At 40.0% G+C, this 23,456-nt stretch overlaps 1 protein-coding gene across 5 annotated transcripts; it reads left to right on the forward strand.

Annotated features, from left to right (window-relative positions):
• The first annotated feature begins 154 nt into the window (after nt 1-154).
• Nucleotides 155-21,819, forward strand: FAM149B1 (family with sequence similarity 149 member B1). Of its 5 annotated transcripts, none has more exons than XR_006103011.1 (15): nt 155-325; nt 3,322-3,417; nt 4,421-4,553; nt 5,947-6,089; nt 6,865-6,984; nt 8,756-8,926; nt 9,865-10,052; nt 10,357-10,490; nt 12,309-12,421; nt 13,707-13,931; nt 15,740-15,857; nt 16,819-16,949; nt 17,695-17,776; nt 17,874-18,008; nt 20,703-21,819. XR_006103011.1 is itself a non-coding variant. In XM_042459391.1 (15 exons), the coding sequence occupies exons 1-15, from the start codon at nt 276-278 to the stop codon at nt 20,771-20,773; spliced, it is 1,905 nt and encodes a 634-aa protein (XP_042315325.1). In that variant the 5' UTR covers nt 155-275; the 3' UTR covers nt 20,774-21,819. The 5 variants fall into 5 exon arrangements, 3 of the variants coding, with proteins under 3 accessions (XP_042315325.1, XP_042315326.1, XP_042315327.1); XR_006103012.1 differs by having other exon boundaries at nt 20,706-21,819; XM_042459391.1 differs by having other exon boundaries at nt 16,819-16,944.
• Nucleotides 21,820-23,456: the final 1,637 nt, after the last annotated feature.

The following is a 23,456-nucleotide window of genomic DNA, read 5'->3' on the forward strand; positions in this document are numbered from 1 at the left end:
CCCAGCGGAAGTGGTCGCTCTATGGTTAACGAACCCAAGAGAACGGTGATGGCGGTGGGGCGTGCGTGCGTCACAGGCCCCGCCCACTCCCCCACCACCGCTCTCTCTTTGGTTCTTTAACCATAGAGCGACCACTTCCGCTGGGCTAGAGCGGCGAGTAGGAGGAAGAGGAAGAGGCGGGGCGTCGCCATGGCGGCCAGGGGCCGATCCGGCCTGCCGCCGGGGCCCGCCGAGACGGCGGCGATGAGGGTCTGAAAGAGGGGCCCGGAGGGAGGATGACCTCCCGGTACACGCGGAAGGCCGTGCCCCCGGACGCCCTGGGCCTGTGAGTCCCACCCGCCCGCCTCCCTCCTTCCCTGACCGTTGTTGTCGTTGTTGTGTGCCTTCGAGGCGTTTCCTGTCACGGGCTTCTCTTGGCAAGGCTTCCTTAGGCAGGGATGGCCGTTGCCTTTGAGGCTGAGAGAGTGGGGCTCGCTCCATGGCTGCTCTGCTCAGGCCCCACCTGGAATAACACTGTGTCCAGTTCTGGCTCCCACAACTCAGAAAGGACATTGAGAAACTGGAGCCATGTGTCCAAAGGAGGGCGACTAAAATGGTGAAGGGTCTGGAAACCATGTCCTATGAGGAACGACTTAGGGAGCTGGGGATGTTTAGCCTGGAGAAGAGAAGGTTAAGAGGTGATATGATAGCCCTGTTTAAATACTTGAAGGGATGTCATATTGAGGAGTGAGCTTAGCTTGTTTTCTGCTGCTCCAGAGACTAGGACCTGGAGCAATGCATGCAAGCTCCAGGAAAAGAGATTCCACCTCAACATTAGAAGGAACTTCCTGACAGTAAGGGCTGTTCAACAGTGGAACAAACTCCCTCAGAGTGCAGTAGAGTGTCCTTCCTTAGAGGTCTTTAAACAGAGTCTGGTCATCTGTCAATGGGGATGCTTTGACTGAGAGTTCCTGCATGGCAGAATGGGGTTGGACTGGATGGCCCTTGTGGGCTCTTCCAACTCTATGGTTCTATGAACCTGGTCTCCCACCATCCTCAGTCCAATGGCTGTAGCCTGGTGCACAAAGCGTGCAGCATCTGCTAAAGTGTTGCCGTTTTCCAACATTGTTGCTGTCAGTAGCAATTGCAAGTCCATTTCTATACCGCTAACCAGTGCACTTTAACACTCCTCCCTAAGCGGTTGTCAAAGTGTGAGCCAATTGCCCCCAACAAGCTGAGTACTCCTTTTCTACTTCCCTCCACCTTTCCTAGCAACATTGTTTCTTCCAGTGAGTCTTTCCTTCTCATGATGTGTCCAAAGTACAACAGCCTCAGTTTTGCCATCTTGGCTTCCAGGGAGACTTCTGGCTTGATCTGCTTTAGGACCCATTTGTTTGTCCCTTTGGATGTCCATGGCATCCTCAGCACTATTCTCCACATCTCAGATGAATTGATTTTCATCTTGTCTGTTTTCTTAACTGCCCAGCTCCCACATCCATACATAGCAATAAGGAATGCAGTGGCTTGTATGAGTCTAACTTTTGTGCTCGGCTGTATATCTTTGCAGTTTAGGATCTTTTCCAGTTCTTTCATAGCTGCCCTTCCTAATCCAGATTCATGGCAACCCTAAGGCAAACCTGCCACAGGGTTTTTCCCCCCGAGGCTGAGAGTGTGTGACTCAGCCCAAGTAACCCAGTGGGTTTACATGGCCGTTAAAAAGCCTGGGAGCCCACTCCAGTTTTCACTCTGGTGGGTGGTCCAGCAAACCTTCTGAAAAGAAGGTTTGAGGAAACATGTTGCATCTGGCCATGATTGCAGAATGCCTTTCTGTCAGGGCATGCTTTAGCAAAGGAATGAGCCACAGTCCCTCCTCAGGCTGACACCTGCCTCCCTCCCTTTCCCTGGAAGAGGAGTTTGGAAGCTTTGGTTAATTTGGAGCTTCAAGTTTTGCCTAGGAACAGAGTGTGGCATTATGAACAAAGGCTGCATTTGTATGTGTTTTTTTGGTTATTGATGTTGTTAACTGCCCTCAAGTCAAATTTGATTCTGGTGACCCTGTGAATGAGACATCTATCTCCCTTGTCCCCTACTGTTCTGAGTCCTGCAGTCTCAAGCCATCCTCTCTGAGGGAATCCAGTCATCTGGCATGCAGTCTTTCTCTCTTTCTGCTGCCCTCCACTTTTCCTAGCTTCATTGCCTTTCCAATGAGCTGTGACTTCGCATGATGTGGCAAAGTACAACAGCATCAGTTTAGTCATCTTGGCTTTGGGGAGAGTTCAGGCTTGCTCTGTGCTAGGATGTATGCATAAGTACCATAGTTATCAACAGGAGTCTGTTTCACTGTCACCTGGGAAGCACCAGCCTGCTGTTTCCACCTTCTCCCATAAGCAATCTTCATTGCAACGACAGAAATATGGTCCCTGTTGCAGTTCCCTCTTGCACCAGCGATTGCTTATGTGGGAGTGTGGGTGGAAACAGCAGCCAGCTGCTTCCTGAGTAACAAGGAAACAGACCTCCCCCCTTTTGATTGCAGTGCCTGCTGCCAGTTAAGTGCAGAATGGGGAACTTTTTGGTCCCTACATAGCCCCTAAAGTAGAAGCTATATAAGGACCATGAATTCATAAATCATGAGTGTGTAACTCCATTTTACATATTCATAACTGCCATATAGGGTTGTGCCCCAAATTTCTAGGCAATTCTTGAGTGAATGCCGCAAATGCACCAAAATCATCCCCCTGCACCTACAAACCATGCATAGACATATTGGTGTGGCTCTGTCCTTCAACCCTCCAGAAAACTTCTTTGTTGCAGCAAACTGGCTAAAAATGGTAACCATAAGTGATGTGGACTCTTCCAATGTGCCACATTGTACTGGGGTGGCCCATTGAGGAGGCACCATTGCTCTGCCATACTCTTGAGCAGAGATTCTCAAACTTTGTTCCTCCAAGTGTTTTGGATTTCAACTCCCAGAAGTCCCAGCCAGTTTGGTCAGCAGTCAGGAATTCTGGAAGCTGAAGTCCAAAACATTTTGAGGACCAAAGTTTGGGAATCACTCTGGTATTTTCAAACTTTAGTCTTTAAATGTACTTCTAACTGTGGTTGCAAATAGTGATTTAGGCTAGTGTTCTGAATGTATATTGCATCCTTCTCTTGCCCCTAGTTCAGCATAAGTCACTGTGTGAGGAAGGAATTAGATTTATCAGTACATTTCCAACAGTGTGTGCTAAAGTGGATGGAATTGGCAAACACAGACATGTCTGCACACACATGTGCTCAAACGTAACACGAGATTGTACAGAAACTTAGTTTTATGCTTACTGGCAGTTTTGGTTTCTCTTTTAGCCGAGGACTTTCAAAAAATACCTTAGACTATCATCCCCTGCCAGACTCATTGGATGACAGTTATCCCTCCACTGAAAGTCAGGAAGACAATTCAAGGTAGTAACCTTACTTGTATTTTTGTGGCAGCGGGTGGGGGTTTGGGTGGGCTGGATAGTTAAAAAATGCATGTTTATTTCCCTTTACTGTTATCTCTGCCTTTCAGTAGGGTTGAAGCATTTGTTAAGTTTCTGATCATATACTGAATGACTATTACAGTGGGCCCTTGGTATCCGCAGGGCATCCATTCCGGACCCCCCCCCCCACGGATACCTAAATCCATGGATGCTCAAGTCCCATAGTACTCAATGGCTGCACCACCATTGAGAACAATGGCACTTTGCCCCTGCCCCCTCCCCAATGCCAGCCTCGCCATTCTCACTGCGGCAGGCAGCAGGGGGGTACCTCTTCTTCCTCCTCTTCCCCGCCTTCTCCTCCGCTTCCCCCCTGTCGCCACTGCTGCAGTTCTTGGTCCTCCTCCTTCTCTTTCCCACCTCCTCCTCCTCCCTCTTCTTCTCTCTTCCTCCTCTTCTTCTCCTCCTCCACTTCTTCCCCATCACCGCTGCTGTGGCTTCTCTCCTCACTCACCTTTCCTCCTCTTTCTTCCCCCCCCCCCATTGTGCTGCCGCTGCTCATCCTCCTTTTCCTTCCGCCTCTTCCTCTTACCTCCTCTGTTGCCCTGCCGCTGCTCGTTGTCCTTTTTCTTCCTCCTCTTTCTATTCTCCTCTCTTCCCTCCTCCTCATCCCTGCCAATTCCTCCTCCTCTGCCAATGCCACCCCTGCTGGCTTGTCATCCTTGTATGCTCAAATGCGCAGATGGCAGGTCCACGGATACAGAGGGCAGACTGTATTTGCCTGCAGTCAAAGGATATTTATTCCTTAAATAATACAATGACTGTGGGAGATATACCCTAAAAATTGTAGCTAGTATCATAGTTGGGAGAAAGACAGGACATAAATGAAAATAAATAAATAATGATAATAATTCTTTGAAAAGCTTAAATCTTCAGTATAAGCATGTCTTAGTCTTATGGTCACATTGCTTTTCTTTCCCTTATCCCAGTGAGTCTGAAAGTACAAAAGATTTAAACTACCAATCTGTCACTTCAGTGGATGATGGGATCTCGTGGTCACCTAGTCAGAGCTTCACAGGCACCTCTACGGAAGACAGCTCAGTCTTTTCATGGGGCTATGATGTGAGTACATTATGGTTCTTCAGTTTAAAATGAGACTTTTGATGAAATTTATAACTTTAGATTTTTATTGCAACATGCAAATATAATATTTTCCTGTTTGGAAATTAAGAGAGAAGTCTTAGCTAAAGTATCTGTTCCCAGATGAAGGTAAAAATATGAGATTATTCATTCTCATCTATGGGAATGGGATAGTGAATATTTACTCTAGTTTACTCGCTTTTAGTGAGAAGGTGCCACAAAGACTGGGGAGGAAGGATAGTCCCCCTGAAAATCTTTGCACGTTGCATGAACAAATTAATTAAGACTTAACAATTATAGCAAGTTGATGATGTACTATGAACTTGATATTTGCACATAACCCTTTCCTTATGATTGGAGGTGAGTTTACCATAAATGGAGATTTGCACCCTTGTTTCCCATCTGGAGACCATGCAAACTATAGACTCAGTGCAGTACCTTGAGCTCACTGAGCTACACTGAGCTATTTTAAAAAAAGTAATGTAGATTAGGACCATAACCAGTTCTGATATAATGCAAATTAGAATTTTACTGCTTCAAATATCCCTTTTACTGAGAGGAAAATTCCAGTTTGGTGAGGAAATCATGGTACCCTTTTGCTTTTCAGTACAACTGCCACAGCACCTTCCAGGTTATTTTATTCTGAACACACATTTTCCTGTTTTGTTTTGCTTTGTTACTGTTAACAAACTCTTAGCATTCTGTTGGCACTGAGACCATAGACTCCTCACTTTGCAGTATGGCAGAGACAAATCCCCCTTAAGGACTTTCCCCCATAAACATTTTTATGCTCCTGCAAAACTTAGGATTTCCCTGGGTATGCTAGTACCACCTTCTTGTTTTCTGTGGCCCCTCTTTTAGTTACAATACTGTTTTGGTACTAACCATTTGAGTGTACTGTCAGAAGATGTAACTATTATTGATAATTGATGGAAGTCACTTTTACTTCTTTCCTTTCTTATGTAGCTGAATATGAGAAATTTTTCACCAGGCTTTTCTGAATGAATAAGGGCCCAAACAGACAGGCCAAAATAAAGCTGCTTTGGGTCATTTTGGAGGTATGCTGTTTAAATGAGATATGCTTCTTAAGATGCCAAAAGCTGCACCAAAGCTATGCTCCAGTCCTTAGGACGCATGCATCATTTAAACAGCATACATCTAATGTGACCCGAAGCAGCTTTATATTGTCCTGTCTGTTCGGGCCCTAAATTAAACTGTTTTAATAGCCATTTTGCATCGGAATGCCATAAAGTTAATTTTCATTTTGTAGGAAGAAGGTCTTCTGAGTGTGCTTCTAAACTGTAAAGAAGTACAATGTCCTGTACACCCCACTCAGGTTAAAAATCGCTCTCTTCTCCCTTTTAATTTTTTCAAGGAATTTGATAAAGCAGCTACACGGCAAGTTCAACAGATATTCAGACACATTGATGAGCTTTTGTATGAACAAAAACCAAGCGTGTTTGTTGAAGGTATAGAGGAAGAGTGCCAACAATGGATGTCAAGCTTCCCCCATCTCAGGTGTGTTGATGATGTTTTGGTACTGGATATTTCACTGCGCAGAGAATAATTATTTGGTGCAACTGATATTAATAAGAAGTAATATTAATAATATTACTGATAGTAATATTAAAAAGTATTACATTTATTTTAAAGCATGCTTTTGTCTTCTGAATGATTTGTCATGTACCAATATAGTGTCTGCTTCCACTATTTCTTCCCAAGCATCTGTTCTTATGCTGAATGGCTCAATATTGAAAAGTAATAAATTTGGAATATGTTAATGTCATATTACAATATTACATTGATGTTGCAACATGCTGTGTAGATTGAATTAACTAACAATCAGAATAAGATCACAGTACTACATAGAGTACTTGTTATGGATCATATAGCATTGTTGTAGGGTGTGTGCAAGATGCCCTCCTTCATATGTAAATACCATGGGTCCTAGTTGTCCATTGGGGTTCAGCTCCAGTATCCCCTGTGGATGACAAAATCTATGGATACTCAAGTCCCATTAAATATAATAGCATAGCAAAATAGTATCCCTTAAATAAAATGGAAAAATCAAAGTTTGCTATTTGGAATTTATACTTTTTTTGAATATTTTCAAGCTGTGGATGCTTGAATCTGTGGATTAAAAAATCCGTGGATAAAGAGGGCTGACTATAGTTTCCTTGAACTATAGCCTTGGAGTGCTGGTTGGATGCCTTTTGTATTATTTTATGGATTAGACACACTTTGATAGGTTTATGCAGAGCCTTTTTAAAAGTAACTTTCTGTTTAATATCAGGATTGTAGGAAAACAAGCAGTGATCCCCACAGATGAAGGCTACGGGTGGTATTCTAGTTCAACTTGTAGCACCTTAGAGTCATCAGACATGAGCCCAATGCAAGAGAAAGATTATAGTGAGTAAGTATTGATCGTTTCTGTGTGTGGTTTTCTGATGATCAGTGTTCATCAGCTAAGCTTCCCTAAATCAGAAAAGAAACACTTGCTTAACAGCATAACTCAGATCATAATATTTATTTTCATTGGAGACAAAATTATCATCTTTGTAACCGTTCCATTTGTAAAATGTTTTATGTCTTCCATATATTTTGCAGAAGTGACTGTTACTGATACATTGCTTTTAGATAGCAAACTATCACTGTGACCAAAATAACACTTTGCATTTCTCTCTTGAAACATCTATCCTCTATTGCATGTGACAAACTGCTTTTGAAACTGAGGAGAATTTCAGCAATAGTTTGTGTTATTTTATTAGTGTCAGCTGTCAAAGAAAAAAATCACTGGGCTAGTGGAAGGTTCTTGGTGGAGCCATTTTAGCTTTTGACAATAATGATAAACCTTATGGTGTTAATACTGTAGGATGTTAATTGTTCCTATGTTCAAGTGTGATTATTTACACAACTAATAAACTCAAAAAGGTCTAGGTGTGTACCACAGGTTATAATTATGCTTATTATTTTTCCAAAATCGTTACTTGCATTTGGGTCACTTTTTACTAACTATACTTGAGATTTTTCTTTATCGCTGGTAATAAAAGAGAAGAGAAAGATACTGTATTTAGGATGATTAGATCATGGGGTGGAGGATGGTATTTCCAAATTAAGTACATCAGGTTAGACACCTCCCACTAAAATACATGTTTGAAGTGGATTCAGAAACACACCATATGCACAATTAGGAAGCACTGGTGTTGAAAGGGTGAGTGTGATGTTACCTATATATGAGTATGTAGTTATTTGGATCTCATCTATATTAGTTCATTCATTTTTACTGCATTTTAATATTTTAAAGCAGGGATAGGAATCATATGAACCACAGGTCATGGTGGCCCTGAGGTGGAGTTCCAGTGCAGCTGGTGGGAGCTCCACTGATCCTCACATCCCTAGCATCCCTCTGTTTTCAGGTGGAAAACACACATACACACACACCTGTTTTTCAGCCTCAAATCCTCTTCAAATTACTAAAATGTGTTGTTTTTTTTGGTGCGAGGTTCCCAAAACAGCAAGAACTCATCTGAGCTATTCCACAAAGCAAATGGGAATGACATAGAATCACTCCCAGTCATCAAAGTGGATGTCATGACAGTGCAGCTGCCACTATCTGGAGCTCCTGTGGAGCCAAAAACGAGCTGTGGAGCCTTCCAAGTTCCAGAGCTTACTCATCTCTGATCCAAAACTAGGGTGGGCAGTGTGTTGGTCTCTAGATGTTGTTGGTCACCATAGCCAATGGTAAGGAATGATAAGAGTTGTTGTCCAGCTGCATCTGCAGACTACACACTCCCACCTTGATCTAAAGGGTGTATATTAACTTTTCTTCTTAAACGTACACAGAGACTACAGACTTTTGTTACAGAAGCTAATGTCCATGGTTTAGGTTTATCTGTCCATGCTTTTGTGTTTTCTTTCTCCCTTATTCTGTCTTTTTTCATGTCTTTTAAATTCTAAGCATTAAGACAGGAAGCGTCTTCTTTTTTGTTCACTTGTAAGTTGTTTGAGGAGCCTTTATTGCTGAATAACAAAGAAAAATACTGTAAATAACATCTAACGAACAGATCACCTGTGTCATTGTTATCAAAACTGTACTCTTGATGCATATGATGTTATTATATAAGCTATAATGTTAATCCTTTTTGATTTTTGCCCTTTGAAAAAGAAAATACTTTTTTGTTCAGGTTTAGCGTTCTGGGTAAGAAGGTTCCTCTTTCTGTTACTTCTACTCATAAAGAAGAAAATGTTTCACAACCTCCTGAATTTTGTTTGTTGGAGAACGAGGAAGGAGAAGATGGAGTGATTGTCTCTGAGGGCATAATGGAGGAATATTTAGCATTTGACTCCAGAGAAGTGTAGGTATTGAATATTTAATCAGTTTTGGGATGCCATACTTAAAGCAAATGACCTAGAACTTCATTTCTGATATATAATAGATATTCAGTTGTAATTTTTAGAAAGTAACAAATGACCAGATCCTCCAGAAGCCTTTGGATCAGTATAAATGTTGCTGCAACCCACAATACTTTGCTTCTGATAGTGTGCTCTTTTTTTGGTGTTCATTTTGTACAGTTGCAAACCCAGTAAAGTATTTAGAACCCTTCCATTGAAGAAAATTAAATTACCTAGTGAATTATGATGCTACAAAAAAGGTGAATCTATTAGTTTCCCATCTCTAATGTAGAAATAGTTTCTTTTCCACCACAGTGTTCCTAATAATAGTAGAGGTTTTATACATTTTTGTCATTATACTGCCCAGTATGGTGGGTGATTTTGTTAACTTGTCATTTTCGTTCATTTTAAACCTTTCTTCCTAATGAGCATTTTGTTATTCTTAATGTAAATTTATAGCAGTGTTTGTGTGAAATATGAGGTGATGTAATGTAAGAATGGGCAAACTGTCAACAAGGGGCATCCTGGAAACTGGAGGATCCAAACTCAAATTTCATGTTTTATGTATACACAATTCAAAATCTGTTTTAGTATGACAAGTCCAGTGCTTTTTCCATTAGCTTGGCTGGTGAAAATACTGCTCTTGATTTCTTTTGCTATTTGTCCTTCAAAGCTTTCTAGGAAAGACTTGAATTTTACTGCAGTTCTTTGGCCCCTGGGCTGAACTCATTGGTCATGAAAGAACACTTGTATTTTAGTATGTTTTAATTGCTCTGCCACGGTCCTTTTACTTTGGCATTAGCCTTTAAATGTTGGAATCTGTGAACAGAAACTTCTGGTTTAAATTTGTTACTATAAAAAGGTACGATGAAGCTATAAAATTTGCTTGTTTTCTTCAAAGGGAAGAAGAGTTGCATGAGTGGAAAATGTCGCTTTCACCTGACAGACGAAAGTTAGGTTTCCCTCCTATCTCACCGTCATACTGCATGAGGGATGCGGTTCTTTCCTATGTGTTTGATGATCTGTGGAGTGAAGTACTGGGGTACATGGAACAGCTAATTTGTAGACACTGGGAAGGATCAGTTTCAGGTAGGTCTCAGAGACAAAATTTTATTAGAACATCTGGTGTCATCCTCCTAAACTTTTTCAAAATATGCCTTTTTATTCTTTTGAAGCATACATTCTGTCTTGATAGACTTTGAGTCCAGTGAATCAATTTCATAGTAGATGTGTTTTTATTTTTAGAAAGCTTCTTTTTTTAAAAAAAATATCTCTTGACATTTGTTAAATTGAATATCTTCTTCCTCTTTAAGGCTTAAAACAAGGGTTGTTTTTGTGGTCCCTAGAGCTGCTAAAATAGTGGACACTGATGTTGTTTATCCTCTTATGGTAGATGATGAGAAGAATGTCTTAACTGTAGAAACAAGCCGAACAGATTCAGGAAGTCCCTTTATGCAGTTTGAGCCTTTGCCATTGTTGTTACCTCGAATGCCACAAACCAAGTTTCCCTCTATCACGTCAAATATGGTAAGCTTAAAAAGCAATCTGATTTGCATCATGTTATGCCATTTAGGCAAAACTGTCATGCTAACTTTCTGAAAATTAATTATAATGTCTTGACTATGAGTGTCTTTATGACTCTGTAATTTTGTCATCTGCTTATCACAACTTTTAAACACTTCGTCTGCTTTTTCTCTTGCTTTGCACTTTGAAGAGATCAAAATACACAGATTCAAAGTGTTAATATAGGATTTCTTATTTTGAGCTGCATTGTGTGGCTCTTCACCGACAACAAAAATTAGTTAATTTCTCTGATTTGATGTTCAGAGTATTTATATTCATTATCTCTTAAAAACTTATTCTGCTTACTCTCTATCTTGACTTGACATCTACAGTAGTATCAAGTAATCAGTGTTTAAAGACGTTTGATCTGTTTTAACAGTTTCTTTCCTTTTATTTCTTTCCCTTCCACTTTCCTGTATAATCCTCTTACTTCCTTATGTATACCTTATTGTATGCTTAGTACTCAAAGCGCAGATGTGGCCACAAAACCAAAAAGAAGAGAAAAACACTGGAAGTATGTATGATGGGTTGGGTAGTAATCTGTTTAAATCTTTGCTTACTATAATGAAATGAATGTGCGTGTGTGCATTTCACCTGGATATTTTAATAAGTCAGCTTCAGGCCATATATGCTCTTGTATTCCATATATGTTCTTGAATTTCTTTTTCTGTTGGGAAATAAATGGACACAGTAAACAATGGCAAGAAACAAAACACAAGACCTATATACCAGTGTATTATTCATGCATTTATATAAATCATAAATTGCACATGTTACAGGTTAGCAATTTTATGCTTTGGTTCTGAAGAAATTAAATAATAGATTTAAAGATTTCAGTGACATTTGTGCCTACATTAAATCATTTTTGGGACTGAAGATTTGGCACCCAGTACTACATACATCAACTTCTTGTACACCAGAGCTTTTTGGACTTCTATTTTCACCATTACACTATTGCCTACTGCAAAGCAATTTTATGCAACACTCTCTTCAGACATGGGAGGCACTGGATACTCTAGTATTTCTTAATACAAAAACTTATCTAGAGCACTCTTAGGGAAAAAGTAATAATCAGGCTGAGTGAAGTCTATCAGAAAGGAGGAGGAAATGAGGGTGATTAGTCTCTCCACCTGACCTGTCATGATTCTGTGAAATGAAGTTGTTGAACCCAGGTGTCTAGCTTATGCTCTAATTTGCTGGTCCTAGAGGTGAGTCCAGAGATTGGTAAGAAGATGTATAAGTTAACAGGTGGAAACAAATGCCCCACCTCCCTGACTTCAGGCCTTTTTGGAATGCAACAATTCTAAGCATGCATAGTTATGAAATTTCATACATGGACTTCTGAATTTCTGCCTTGTCAAGACCTCAGTTGTTTGCAATCTCTCTCATCAGAAAAAAAATCATTGAGAGAAAAAAAAGTAAATGCATCTCCTGGAAAGCAAGGAGGCACAATTTGCCTTTTAGGTATTCCCTCCTTCCCTGGGCCTGTTTCAGAACAGAAATAATTTTAGATTAATTTCTTTAAAAGGCTATTTATACTATTAAATTGTCCCTGAAAAGAGGTGAGGGCAAAGCATAGTCCTTAAATATCAAATCTGCAATATCCTCCACTCTATTTTATATACATTACCTGGAAGCTATTTGAGAATGTACCCAGTTTTCTGGGAATTATTTCTTTAAAGTGTTTTTTAAAGTACAGTAAATATTAACCTTCCCAGTAAGCACTTATATTTTATCCTCAATCAATGCTGAAAGGTAAATTTAATTTCTTGTAACCTGCAGGTGCATCTTTCTCAAGGAACGAGTGGTGGGCCACAGCGTAATTTGAATGGGTTGATGTTGATTCATGGGATCCCCTTACACCAAAGGAATTTGCCTGTGAAGGACAAAATATTGTAAGGGTAGCAGCTGTTGTTGTTATTGTTCTCAGTTATAACTGTGTTGAAGACTGTTAATTACTGAGAAATGGAAGAAGATATATTTGGTTTTAAGCTTTGTTTCAACAGCTAATTTTATATTTGACTTTTAAACAATCATCTCCTGTTTTTCACATTCTGTCGGAATTATATTTTTGAGGATTTCTAGTTAGATCCTAAAGAAGTTAAACTTGCATAATAGTTTAGCAATCTGAGCTCAGTTATATTAAACCAGGTAAGAATGCACCAAGCTTTATTTTAGATAAATGGCAAATATGTGGTTGAATCACGGTTTTAGATGACAGACATAAGTCAGTTGTCAGTGGCAAATAAAATAACACCTTGCATCAGTAGAACTTACATAACCTATCGGGTTCCTATTGATTCAGTGTGGCTATGCTGATTAAAATTAGATTTAGACCAATTTATCAAAGATACCCAACACTATTAAGGGTTTTAAGGTTGAGGGGCTGCACATGTCCACTGGAAGACTTTGGAGGGATAGCATCTCCTCCCCATGCTCTCCCTCCAATTTTTTTCATTCTTACAATTTTTAACAGGAAGGAAATAGGCCTGTGCCTTTTTAGTGGTTGCTGTCAGGGAGCAATGTGACTATCTACAACCCCTGTGCTCTGCCCTGGCAAAAATTAGCAATCTGTTTTCAGAGGAAGTATAAATTGCATACATTCTTTTATAGTAATTAATATATATAGGATGATGAAAACATGATTGATGTGGTATGAATAAGGCGCTCAGTGTTCTTCTGTTTCCAGTTAAAATTAGTAGAGAGTGTTCAGAGGAAGCCTTGCACAAATTGATTTGCAGTAATTAATACTTGAGGTTACCAAAACATGATTGATGTCAGGTAAACAAAACTTTGACTGCTTTTCTACTGCTGTCCAGTTTTGATTTCCCTAAAACTAAACAAGATTATGGGACCAGAATTCTGAAGATATTGTTAAAAACTCACACTGAAGTTTATAATACCTAGGATAATATGTGTAATATTTAATATTACGCTTTATTGAATGCTGATATCTGTCCTTTAACAGATACTGACCAGCATCCTCTTTTCACACTTAGCAGAAATACTTAGGCCAGTGCTGAAAGCAATCTGTCTATTGTATCTGTGAGGCTTATGAAGCAGAATGGCTATATTGTAGATACTTTTGTAGTGGAGTTATGGTTAGTTTATTTATACTAATAATTTGAAATCAATCAATGAATATTTCATTTTGCTCCTGTGCTTCCCCCTTGATGTCAGAGACTTGGATGACAGATTGCTTATGAGACCAGGCTCCAGTTCTATCCTGTCCGCTAGAACTCGGCCAAATCGCCCTCATGAACTCAGTACATCTTCTCTGTCCTATTCTGCACAGTCTGCTAGAAGGCGTAACCCACCACCACGTACCCTGCATCCTATCAACCCCAGCCATTCTCGCTCAGGGACACCAAGGCCTATGGATGACGTCATCAGGGGAACACGACTGTATGTTAATGTATTTTTCTGAATATTACATTACTCAGTTCCAGTAATATTTATGAAACTCTTAAAAGGTGGGGGTAGGAAATATGTGGCTCTCCCATCATCCCTAGCCAGTATAGCCAGTGGTGAAGGATGGTGGGAATTGCAACACAACATATGGGAGACTTCAAGTTGCCCACCATGCTTTTAAGGTAATCCTAATTAATTAGGTATTTTTGTGGAAGATGTGTTCTTTCTTTTTATGTACAGTGAACATAACACATATTAAAAACAGTATTAAGACTACTCCTACACCCCTGAAGTTGTCTAATGAATTGAAACATCTAATTAACAAATGGTAAGCTGCTCTGATAGCCTTGGCTGAAGAGCAGGGTATAAATAAATAAGTATTATTATGAAGAGTGATTTTATTCCCTATGCATTGTGTGGGGAGAGGGTGTTGTGCCATTAGAAATGGATTAGGACTAGTACTATTATATCATTAAAAATCAAATCTGGTGCTTCTTTATTGCATAATTTCCATTCTTTATAAACATCTGGTGCTCAATTTTTTCCTTTTTGTTCTTTGCTTTTGTGGTTTGGTAACAGATTTTGAGTTTTCTTTCTTTGGAATATTTCTTTTTTACTTCCAGCACCAAGAGGTGCCTACTAAACATGTGTTTAGGCAAGATCAGGGCTTACCTTTGAGTTCAGTATGGAACCAACAGGCAATATAATAGTGCTGAAAGAGACTGGCTGCTTGAGCCTTGACCAGTTGGCAGCTACTGTGTATTTTCCATTCAACAGCTTCAGGTAGAGAGCTCTCAACTCACAAGGTTAACCTTGGTATAGATCTAGAAGTATGTGTGACCACTCTTGCAACATGGACACATAGTTGAATTACACCTAGAGTGTGCACCACTTGAACAATCAGTGGATGCAGTCTGACAGATAAAGAAGTTAATACGAAGTCTGCAAAACCTTCCTTTTGGGCACCAACAACTATCTTACTTGGGTTGAGTTTAAAGCAGGTGCTTTATCCATTTCAGCCATGAACCCAGATGTATAGCTTCACTGTATGACAATTTATTTTAGATGGACCTAATAGCTTGTTTTGTTTCATTGGTATGTTTCTTACATCTGAACTCACACATATAAATTTCTCTGGTGATTTAACAGTGGATCGCAAATGAACATTCCACCTCACTTTACTCATCAAAGACAGACTTTCGATAAGACTATTAAATGCTTACAGATAATGATAGGTTTGAGGCAGATTCATCTAAGAGATGTTTGGCATTGATTTCCCGACATAAGCAAAGTGACATTTTGAAGCAAGTCAAAAGGACCTTTAATAGATCAAAAAAGCAATCCTGAAACTGGATTGCTGTTGATTGCTGTAAAACAATTTAGATCATTCTCTGGCTATGAGGTTTTCAGCTGTGAGGGGTGCGAGGTTACCTGCAAATGATGGGTTCAAGGTAGTTCCATACTACTTCAACCCTCAGAGGAGTGGTAGGGAACTGAAGTGTGGTAATTGTTAGAGAAATAGCTGTAGCCACTTTATATTGAATGACGGTAGTTTAGTATTAGCAAGAAACCTTAAAAACTACACATTAGACTGCTCAGCCTTGTCTTTGCTGCAATTTCATCCAGTGTGAACTCGCCATTTAAGTTAAGGCGCAATTTCATCAACTTGCAACCAAGCAATCTACCATTTTTCATCATTTTGCATGCATACATTTTTTTTGTTATTTAACTTGAGTGCAAATCAGTTTTGCAACTTGTAATTGAAATGGGCAACTTCTAGTAATTTTTTCATCTTGCCACAGCTCCGCTGCAAATGAGCAATTGTCGTCACCTTCCCCTATGCCACTGAGCAGAAATAATCTCCTGCCTCCTATTAGTGCTGTCGATATGACAGAACATATGGGATCCCAAAAACAAATGGTAAGCCATCTGTTGAACAATTCAAATCTTAGAATTATTGGGGAAATCTCACAATTTGTAGAACTTACTTTTAAAAACTGCTAAGGTTTGGGGAAAAAAGTGCTAATGATTTCCAAGAAAAGATTATAAGAGGAATTGCAGTAGATTTTAAAACCAAGAAGCCACATCTTAAGCACAGATACCAGGCTTTTAAAAAATTAATGGTTTTGTGGGCTGTGGGTTGACCTTGGTTTGACTTTTTAAAAACTCACTGTATAAGGAAAATGATATTCCTTATATCCTGTGCTGTGTTGACAGGGGCTGCATCTACACTGCAGAATTAATGCAGTTTGACCCCACTTTAATTGCCATGACTCAATGCTATGGAAGTCTGGGATTTGTAGATTTGTGAATACTTGGCCTCCTCTATGTGTGAGGCAATTTTGCTATGTTTTTGCTTCTCCCAGGCTCTTTGAGGCTGAGGAGAGGCCATTATTTATCAAGAAAGTGAATTAGAAAACTGAAACTTCCAGTTGACATCCTTGTCAAATAAGGAGTAACCAAAATGTGTGAGGGTAGGGATTCATACATCCTATAGACTTTCTGCATCCTTGTTCTAATGTTTCATTCTAAACCCTACTGATCTATGCTGGCCAGGGCAGAAGGACATTGATTTGCGGAGGCTGGGGGTGGATTTTACAGATATCTAACTTTTCAGGGTGGGAAGTATTTTGGGACCATATGCTTCTTCCATTAGGACCGTGATTAGTGGCAACTGTTCATCTTCGGGGCTATCTTCAGATACAGTTAGAGTATCAGGACAAATGAAGCCCTTTTCCTTTTTCTCTGCCTTCTGCAAATCCTCCAGCAGATCTGGGGGTTAAGAATTGCTGCAGAGAATAGCACAATAGTGTTCTCAAGCTTTTGAAACTCTTTCAGAGTAATGTTGGCTCTAAAACCAACAACTGTCTTTACTTTCCAGAAATCCCGTGGAAATGCTAGCAGGGCTCGCAGTGCAATAGCAGATGAAATCAACCATCAGCCTGTTCATGAAAGACTTTTATTTCCTGAAAGTTTCTCCAGACCCAACACATCACATGCATTTTGGGTAAGGTGTGTCAAGATTACATACACAATAGGTTGATAATTTCTTTGCTACCCATATCAGTAGCATCTAGATACATAAGTACAATACCGACCAGATTTGTTTTGGCAGGCGACTGTTATTTTCTTTGATAAAGGAAACATCAGAAATTGTAACTGTAGGTATGAGCCCTGTTGGACCAGTGTTGGTGGTTTTAAGCCATTGACTATTAGGCTTTGCACAGGTAAGGTTATGACTTTTAAATCTCTAAATGGCTTGGGACCATTTAGGATGCTAAATGCATCATTTACTTTTGAGCATTATGGTTAATGAAAAATTGATGCTTCAGTTTAAAGATAAGGAAGTTCTGGTGCCATCTGCTGAATTGTGTATGTTATCTTCTCAATGTTTGTTAATGTATGTAACATACAGTTTTGGTTTTAATGGAACAGGTAGAGTAAGGGTAATCCTAATTCAGTTAATTTCCTCCATCAACCACTGCATAAGGTTTTTCAGCCTCCATTTTGTTAAATTATTGGAGATCTGGATCTTGAATGATGTTAACAGTGATGGCTATTGCCACATTCCCAGTAATGTTTAGTAGAGCTAAATCTGTGCAAATTAAGATGAAGGGAGGGAAGAAACAAGGTAGTTCTGTTGGTATTCCCACTTGCATGGGGGACACATATGCTGATGGATCATAACTCTCTGTATTTTTGATTTTGTAATATCCTGCTTCAGCATATAGTATAACTGATTTATTTGATCTTTTAGCCAGATTCACAGTATCGCCGTTCTTGCACTGTTATTGATTATGCTAATCAGCCACGAAACAGTAAAGGATCTGCTGGCACAGGTATGTGGGAAATTGAACATGTGTTGCTTAAAATGGCTGTATATCAAGCATGTTAATTTACAACAATTCTAACACTGAAATCTTTGTTACTCTACAGATTCTATTAACGCAGGAGTAATGGGAATCAGTTTAGGGTTATCCAGCTCTTCTTATATTAACTCTTTCCACCACCAGCCTCTTGGTCATTTTCTTAATGAGGATGAGGAGGACAAAGAAGTTCATCCTCCATTGGGTAAGAAGAGGCAACAATATGGACATGTTAACATAATTTATTTTGCTTGCATCTTATAAAATCTTTAGCATCTTTTCTGAAATGTAGTTGCTGGTCATTTTGTCAAATGTTTGTTAGTCTGGAATAGCATTTTACATTCCTACTGCTTTTACATTTCAGCATGTTTGCCTGTATTTGTTCCAATTCTTTTTCTTCATGCAATGTAGCAATGTTTATTCCCAGATAAATGTTGTCTTGTTGCTTTCAGTAAGATTGATCATACACCCATCAGGTTTTTTTCTTTTTCAGCATCTCTTTCTTCCAGCACCTTTGATTGTTTTAAAACCGCTGTAGTTATAAAGTATGTTTGAGTGCTGGAAAAGACCCCAACTCCATTGTTTGTATGCCATTTTCTCTCCCTTCATAACAGCATTTGCTATGACAAACCGCCAAACCAGTTCTTGAAATTTTTAAAGAAATTTTAGAGATTCATGAGGGCTGGGGGAGAGTTGAAATGACAGCTCTTCCAAGAGAAGCAAATGGAGGTGCAGAGCAGGATATATAAGTGTTCTTATATATTTCCTGGGTCTAAAATGACCTGGTGGGTCCCCAAAATGTGGCAGAAATGCACCCCACTGTCTCTAGAGGGCATTTGGAAGCATATATATATATATATATATATATATATATATATATATATAAAACAAAATTCAACAGTTATTTTTCAATCCGTAGGGGGCAGGGTCCTGGGGACTACAAAAATAGCCATGGAGGCTGCATGTGGCCTCCAGGCTTCACTGTCCAGCCCTGATGTACAGGGATTTATCCAGACAACATCACCCTGCTCCCTCCAGTCCTTTGGATGAATGCGGAAGGGTGGTGGGGTAGAGTGCCCCCATGAGAAATAGCAAGTCAGCAAGACTATAGTGCTGTAAACACACAATTGATGTGCAAACATATAGTAATGTCAGAAATTCATAGGTAGAGAAAATATAAAAGTGAGGCTTCATCAATACTATTTAAATGTTATGATAGTGGCTGGTTTTAGAAAAAAAAAGCATGAGGTAAAATTCCTTGTATGGAACAGAAGACAATCTAGAATGTAATGAAACAACTATAATAAGCAGGATATAACCATCACAGTCTGCTTGGCTAAAGCCTTTTGAAAACAACGATTTCTTAGTAATCTTCCAAAATGTTGACAGAGAATGACTGGGAGGGACTTTCACAAGGAGCATCTATACCATGGTAAGCCACATGTGGGCCCTCAATATGGTTCATGGATTGCTAGCATTTCCATTGGCAAGGTGTGGCAGGATGAAGAAGGCCCTTATGGTCTCTGGGGTTGAGGGAGCACTTTGGCAGAGTTTTCTCTTCACAGTTTATTTTGCCTGTCTTGTTACTGAACCAATGTCTGTTGTCAGTAATGGACTGGATGAGGGAAAACAAATTGCAACTTAACCCAGTAAGTCAGAGGTGATCCTAGTCAGTTGAAAAGCAGATTGGGATATAGGGATTTTGCTTGTGCTGGATGGGGTTATATTTGCTCCTGAAATCTCAGGCTTGCAGATTATGTGTTTCGTGGTCTCAACTCAAAGCCTGGATGCCCAGGTTTCATAGTGGCCAGAAGTGCATTTGCCCAGCTAAAACTAGTGAGCCAGCTGTGGGTGTTTGTGAGATATCAGATCTGACAACAGGGATACATTACAGGTAACACACTATATGTGGAACTGCCTTTGGGAAACTGTCTGGAAAGTTCAGCAGATCCAAAATGACATGGCCAGAATGCTGACGGGGGCCATTTATAGGGAGCACAAAACTTCCTTGTTAAAAGTTTCATTAGCTACCAGTTTGTTTTTGCGCACAATTCAAAGTGCTGGTCATGACCCTATATGGCTTAGGTCCAGACTATTTGAAAGGCTGTATCTCCCCATGTGAACCTTCTTCTCCTCTAAGATCTATAGGGAAAGACTTTCTCAGTTGCACCACCATCACAAGTTTGCTTGGTGAGGACACGAGAGAGTCTTCTCAGTGGCTGCTCCCAACCTCTGGAACTCCTTTCCACAGGAGGCTAGGCCAGTCCCCTCCCAAGGGCCTGAAAGCACATTCCAACATGCAGAGGCTACAAGCCTTTCACATGCCTGGGCTTCAGGTGTACTCCATCAAAACATCCTCCCACTCTGATGTATGTCATTCTGAAGGACTCATGTATGTTTTGATAGACCATACCACATGCATCTTTGAATCACTCTTATCAAGTGTATTGAGGTATAAAGACTTGCTGGTATGTTAGATTTTAAAAAGGTAAAGGTATTCCCTGTTGACAAGGTTGTCAAGGCATGTCTGACCATAGGGGGTGGTGCTCATCTCCGTTACTAAACTGAAGAGCCAGCATTGTCAGAGATTACTCTGTGATCATGTGGACATCATGATTCCCCAGAATGCTGTTTACCTTCCCACCAAAGTGGTACCTATTTATTTACTTGCATTTGCATGCCTTTGAACTGCTAGGTTGGCAGAATTTGGGACTAGTGATGGGAGCTCACCCCATCATGTGGCACCCGGGTCTTGAACTGCCAATCTGCCAATCTTGCAATCAGCAGTCAGCATCTTAACCACTTGAGTCACCACATTGCTTAGTTAGATATAACGTGGCATGAAATAGATATGGAACACTATGGTTGCTTTCAATGCTTTGTCTGTTTTTTTGCTTAGTAGGGCTTCAGTTACATGGTTCTGTGAGAACTCACGGCCGAGGTGGATCAAAAAGCAGACAGGGTCTGTAAAGCATCAAGAGAAGCAGCCATCCATTTCCAAGATGAGGGAGCATTTACAGAAGCTTTTGAAATCAGTATTCAACTGTAGCAATATCAAACCTGTTTACAGAAGAACTTCAAACCTTTCTTTACAAGGGTCTTATTTTTGTTTAAACTAGCTGCCAAAGACTGCAAGGCTGTCTGGGAATTTTGTTCCTCTAGATCAGCTACGTCGTTCTGTGGGATACTGAAAGCTTGCGTTTTAGAAATCTACTAAACTCAAGAGTCTCATTGGTTAATGTTTGACCAGAACAAATGACTGTCTTAATAGGAGTCATGATATTGTTAACACACAAATGATTTGCCAATTAATGGTACTTAATAGCAATATATTTTGTAATATTAGATTGCTGCTTGGACAAACTTCTGCTATTACCTCTAATTATATGAAAGTTGTCAGTACCAGTTGATCCTATGTTTCAGAAAAGATTCAGAAACTGATGTCTAAAAGGGGGCCAAGACTTAAAGCTTACAGCATACTTAGTTTTTTCGGTTGTTATTTTATTTAAATATAGAGTTCCCTCTTTCCTCAATTAGATCTATACTCTTCAGCCATTGACCTAAGACTACAGGGGACTATTACAGTTATGTATGTAATTTCAGTACTTTTTTGTTTTGTTTTGTTTTAAATGGAGCAAGAAGTTTGGTAAAAACTTACAGGGAACTGTTTTTGTGCACTTCTCAATTACAGGGTTCCTTTACTGGGGAGAAATTTTCTACACTTTGTAGGAGACATGCCTGGTGAGAGATGTTAACTTAGAAATAGTTAAGGAAAAGCATAGCCTACAATGAATATTTAATGTCTGATGTAATTTTAGTAACTCAGCAGATTAGCTCTAGGTCTTAACTAGTCAAAATAAGTGCCAGACTGCAAATATTTCAAGCAATTTAAAATAAAGATAGCTTTGCATTTTATTCTAGATACCATGTGAAAGCTGTAAATGCCAGAATAGGGAAAAGATTTCTTAAATTGTAATATGGAATAACTTTTGTATGCAAATAAAAATATTTTCTAAGTTGCATTTGAACTGTAATTAAATAGCAGGATTGGGGCATGGCTCTTGGTTTTAAGAATGGTCTCTTTTAAACTAGTTTTCTGATTATTTAATTCTCACATACCAGGATATGGCAATGAATCTCCCTATATTTTGTGGCCAGAGTGGCAGAATCCACATAGATGTACAATGCAAGCATTCTGTACTGTCCCCTGCAACATTGTAAACTTATCTTCCCAAGTTTCAGCTACATGCCATGGACTTCATTTTTTGTGTTGTTTGTTTTTAATGCAACCACTATTTTTGACATGAGGGTACTTTTTTTTTTTTTTTAATCTCTGCCAATATCTCCTGGAACCAAAACAAAACATCCTAAAACAACAAAATATACCACTTTTTGGCAAAGCATGATTCAGAGAAGCAGAAGGGACATAATTTGGTTGGCCTCAATCAGGATGCTAGAGTTTTCATTGGGTTTAGGAAATATAGGGCCTAAACTGACGGCCCCAAAGGGCGCTGGATCGGGTCTGCAGCAATCGCACGCCACGGCCCCGATCCAGCAATTTGCCAGCTCCAGAAGCCTGTATAGCCTCATAGTTGTACATGAAACCCTAATGCTAATTCTCAGTACCTTGGAGTTCTCACTAGTGTCATTAGCTGAGTTAATCAAGGTAACTGTTTCACATACATGTTTGTTACGTAGTAATGATTTTGACACTATTGTCCCCCCCCCCCGCAAAACAAACCAAAACCCTGTTTTACTGGGCATCAGCTGCATAGGAAGGTGATCTATTCTGTCGGTGATCAGAGCACAGTTGAATGACCTTTTTGTCATATTTGGAGTGAGGGCCTGGCGAAGGTACTTAGTTCAAAGTACACTTAAAAGTAGTATAGAATTCTGCCCTGTTTTTAAATCTGCTGTGTGGGGATTAATAACATACATGCTTTTCTTTCCACCTTGGAGCTCAAGGTCATATACTTCATTTGATCCTTGCAATGACCCTGTTAAATTGAGAAGGACTGACCTGAGGTCACCCAGTGAATGTCAGAGAAGAGAATTTGAACCTGGTTCTTGGTTTATGAATGGATTCAACAAACCCCCCCCCCCCCCCCCCCATGCTTTGTATGTTCAAAGTTAAAGCTTCATAGCACTAGAAGTCTAACATGCCTTCCCAGTCAGTACTTAAAAAGGGACTTGGGGAGCTCAATAGATCACCCCTTCAGAGCGGCCTGCAGCCACCCCCTTCCTCACCAGATCGGGGCCACAGCAACTACATGCGGCAGCTCCAATCTGGCCTTTCCATGGTGCAAAAAAGCAGCTCCTTTTCACACAGCAGAAAGGGCACCCTAGCCGCAGTGGCGGCTTTTCGATGCTTCGGCACAGCGCTAAACACTCCGCTAAAGATGCGACGTGACAGTCTGTAGTGCCCCTTAGTCACATCCAGACCAGCTCTTGCTCTTTTTAATTTTCTAGTAGTTAAAGGAAAAATAAGAGACAAGCACTGACACAACCATGCAGCTCCTCCAACTCCCAAGCAGAGTTCTAGTCCTTGGACTATTCATGAGTTTCAGAGTTGTTCTACACATCCACCTAAGCATCAGGTGTTGGATTTGCCCTTACCCAAAAATATTTCCCTAACCCCAAGAATAACAAACAT

This window comes from Sceloporus undulatus, chromosome 3 (assembly GCF_019175285.1).
Source record: "Sceloporus undulatus isolate JIND9_A2432 ecotype Alabama chromosome 3, SceUnd_v1.1, whole genome shotgun sequence".
Taxonomy (NCBI): domain Eukaryota; kingdom Metazoa; phylum Chordata; class Lepidosauria; order Squamata; family Phrynosomatidae; genus Sceloporus; species Sceloporus undulatus.

Bases quoted from the DNA above. Each gene is read 5' to 3' on its own strand.
- FAM149B1 (XM_042459391.1), top strand. From the start codon at position 276: ATGACCTCCCGGTACACGCGGAAGGCCGTGCCCCCGGACGCCCTGGGC. The intron at 13,932-15,739 runs GTATGTTAATGT...ATCTTGCCACAG, and splicing joins GTCATCAGGGGAACACGACT to CTCCGCTGCAAATGAGCAAT. The intron at 15,858-16,818 runs GTAAGCCATCTG...TTTACTTTCCAG, and splicing joins TGGGATCCCAAAAACAAATG to AAATCCCGTGGAAATGCTAG.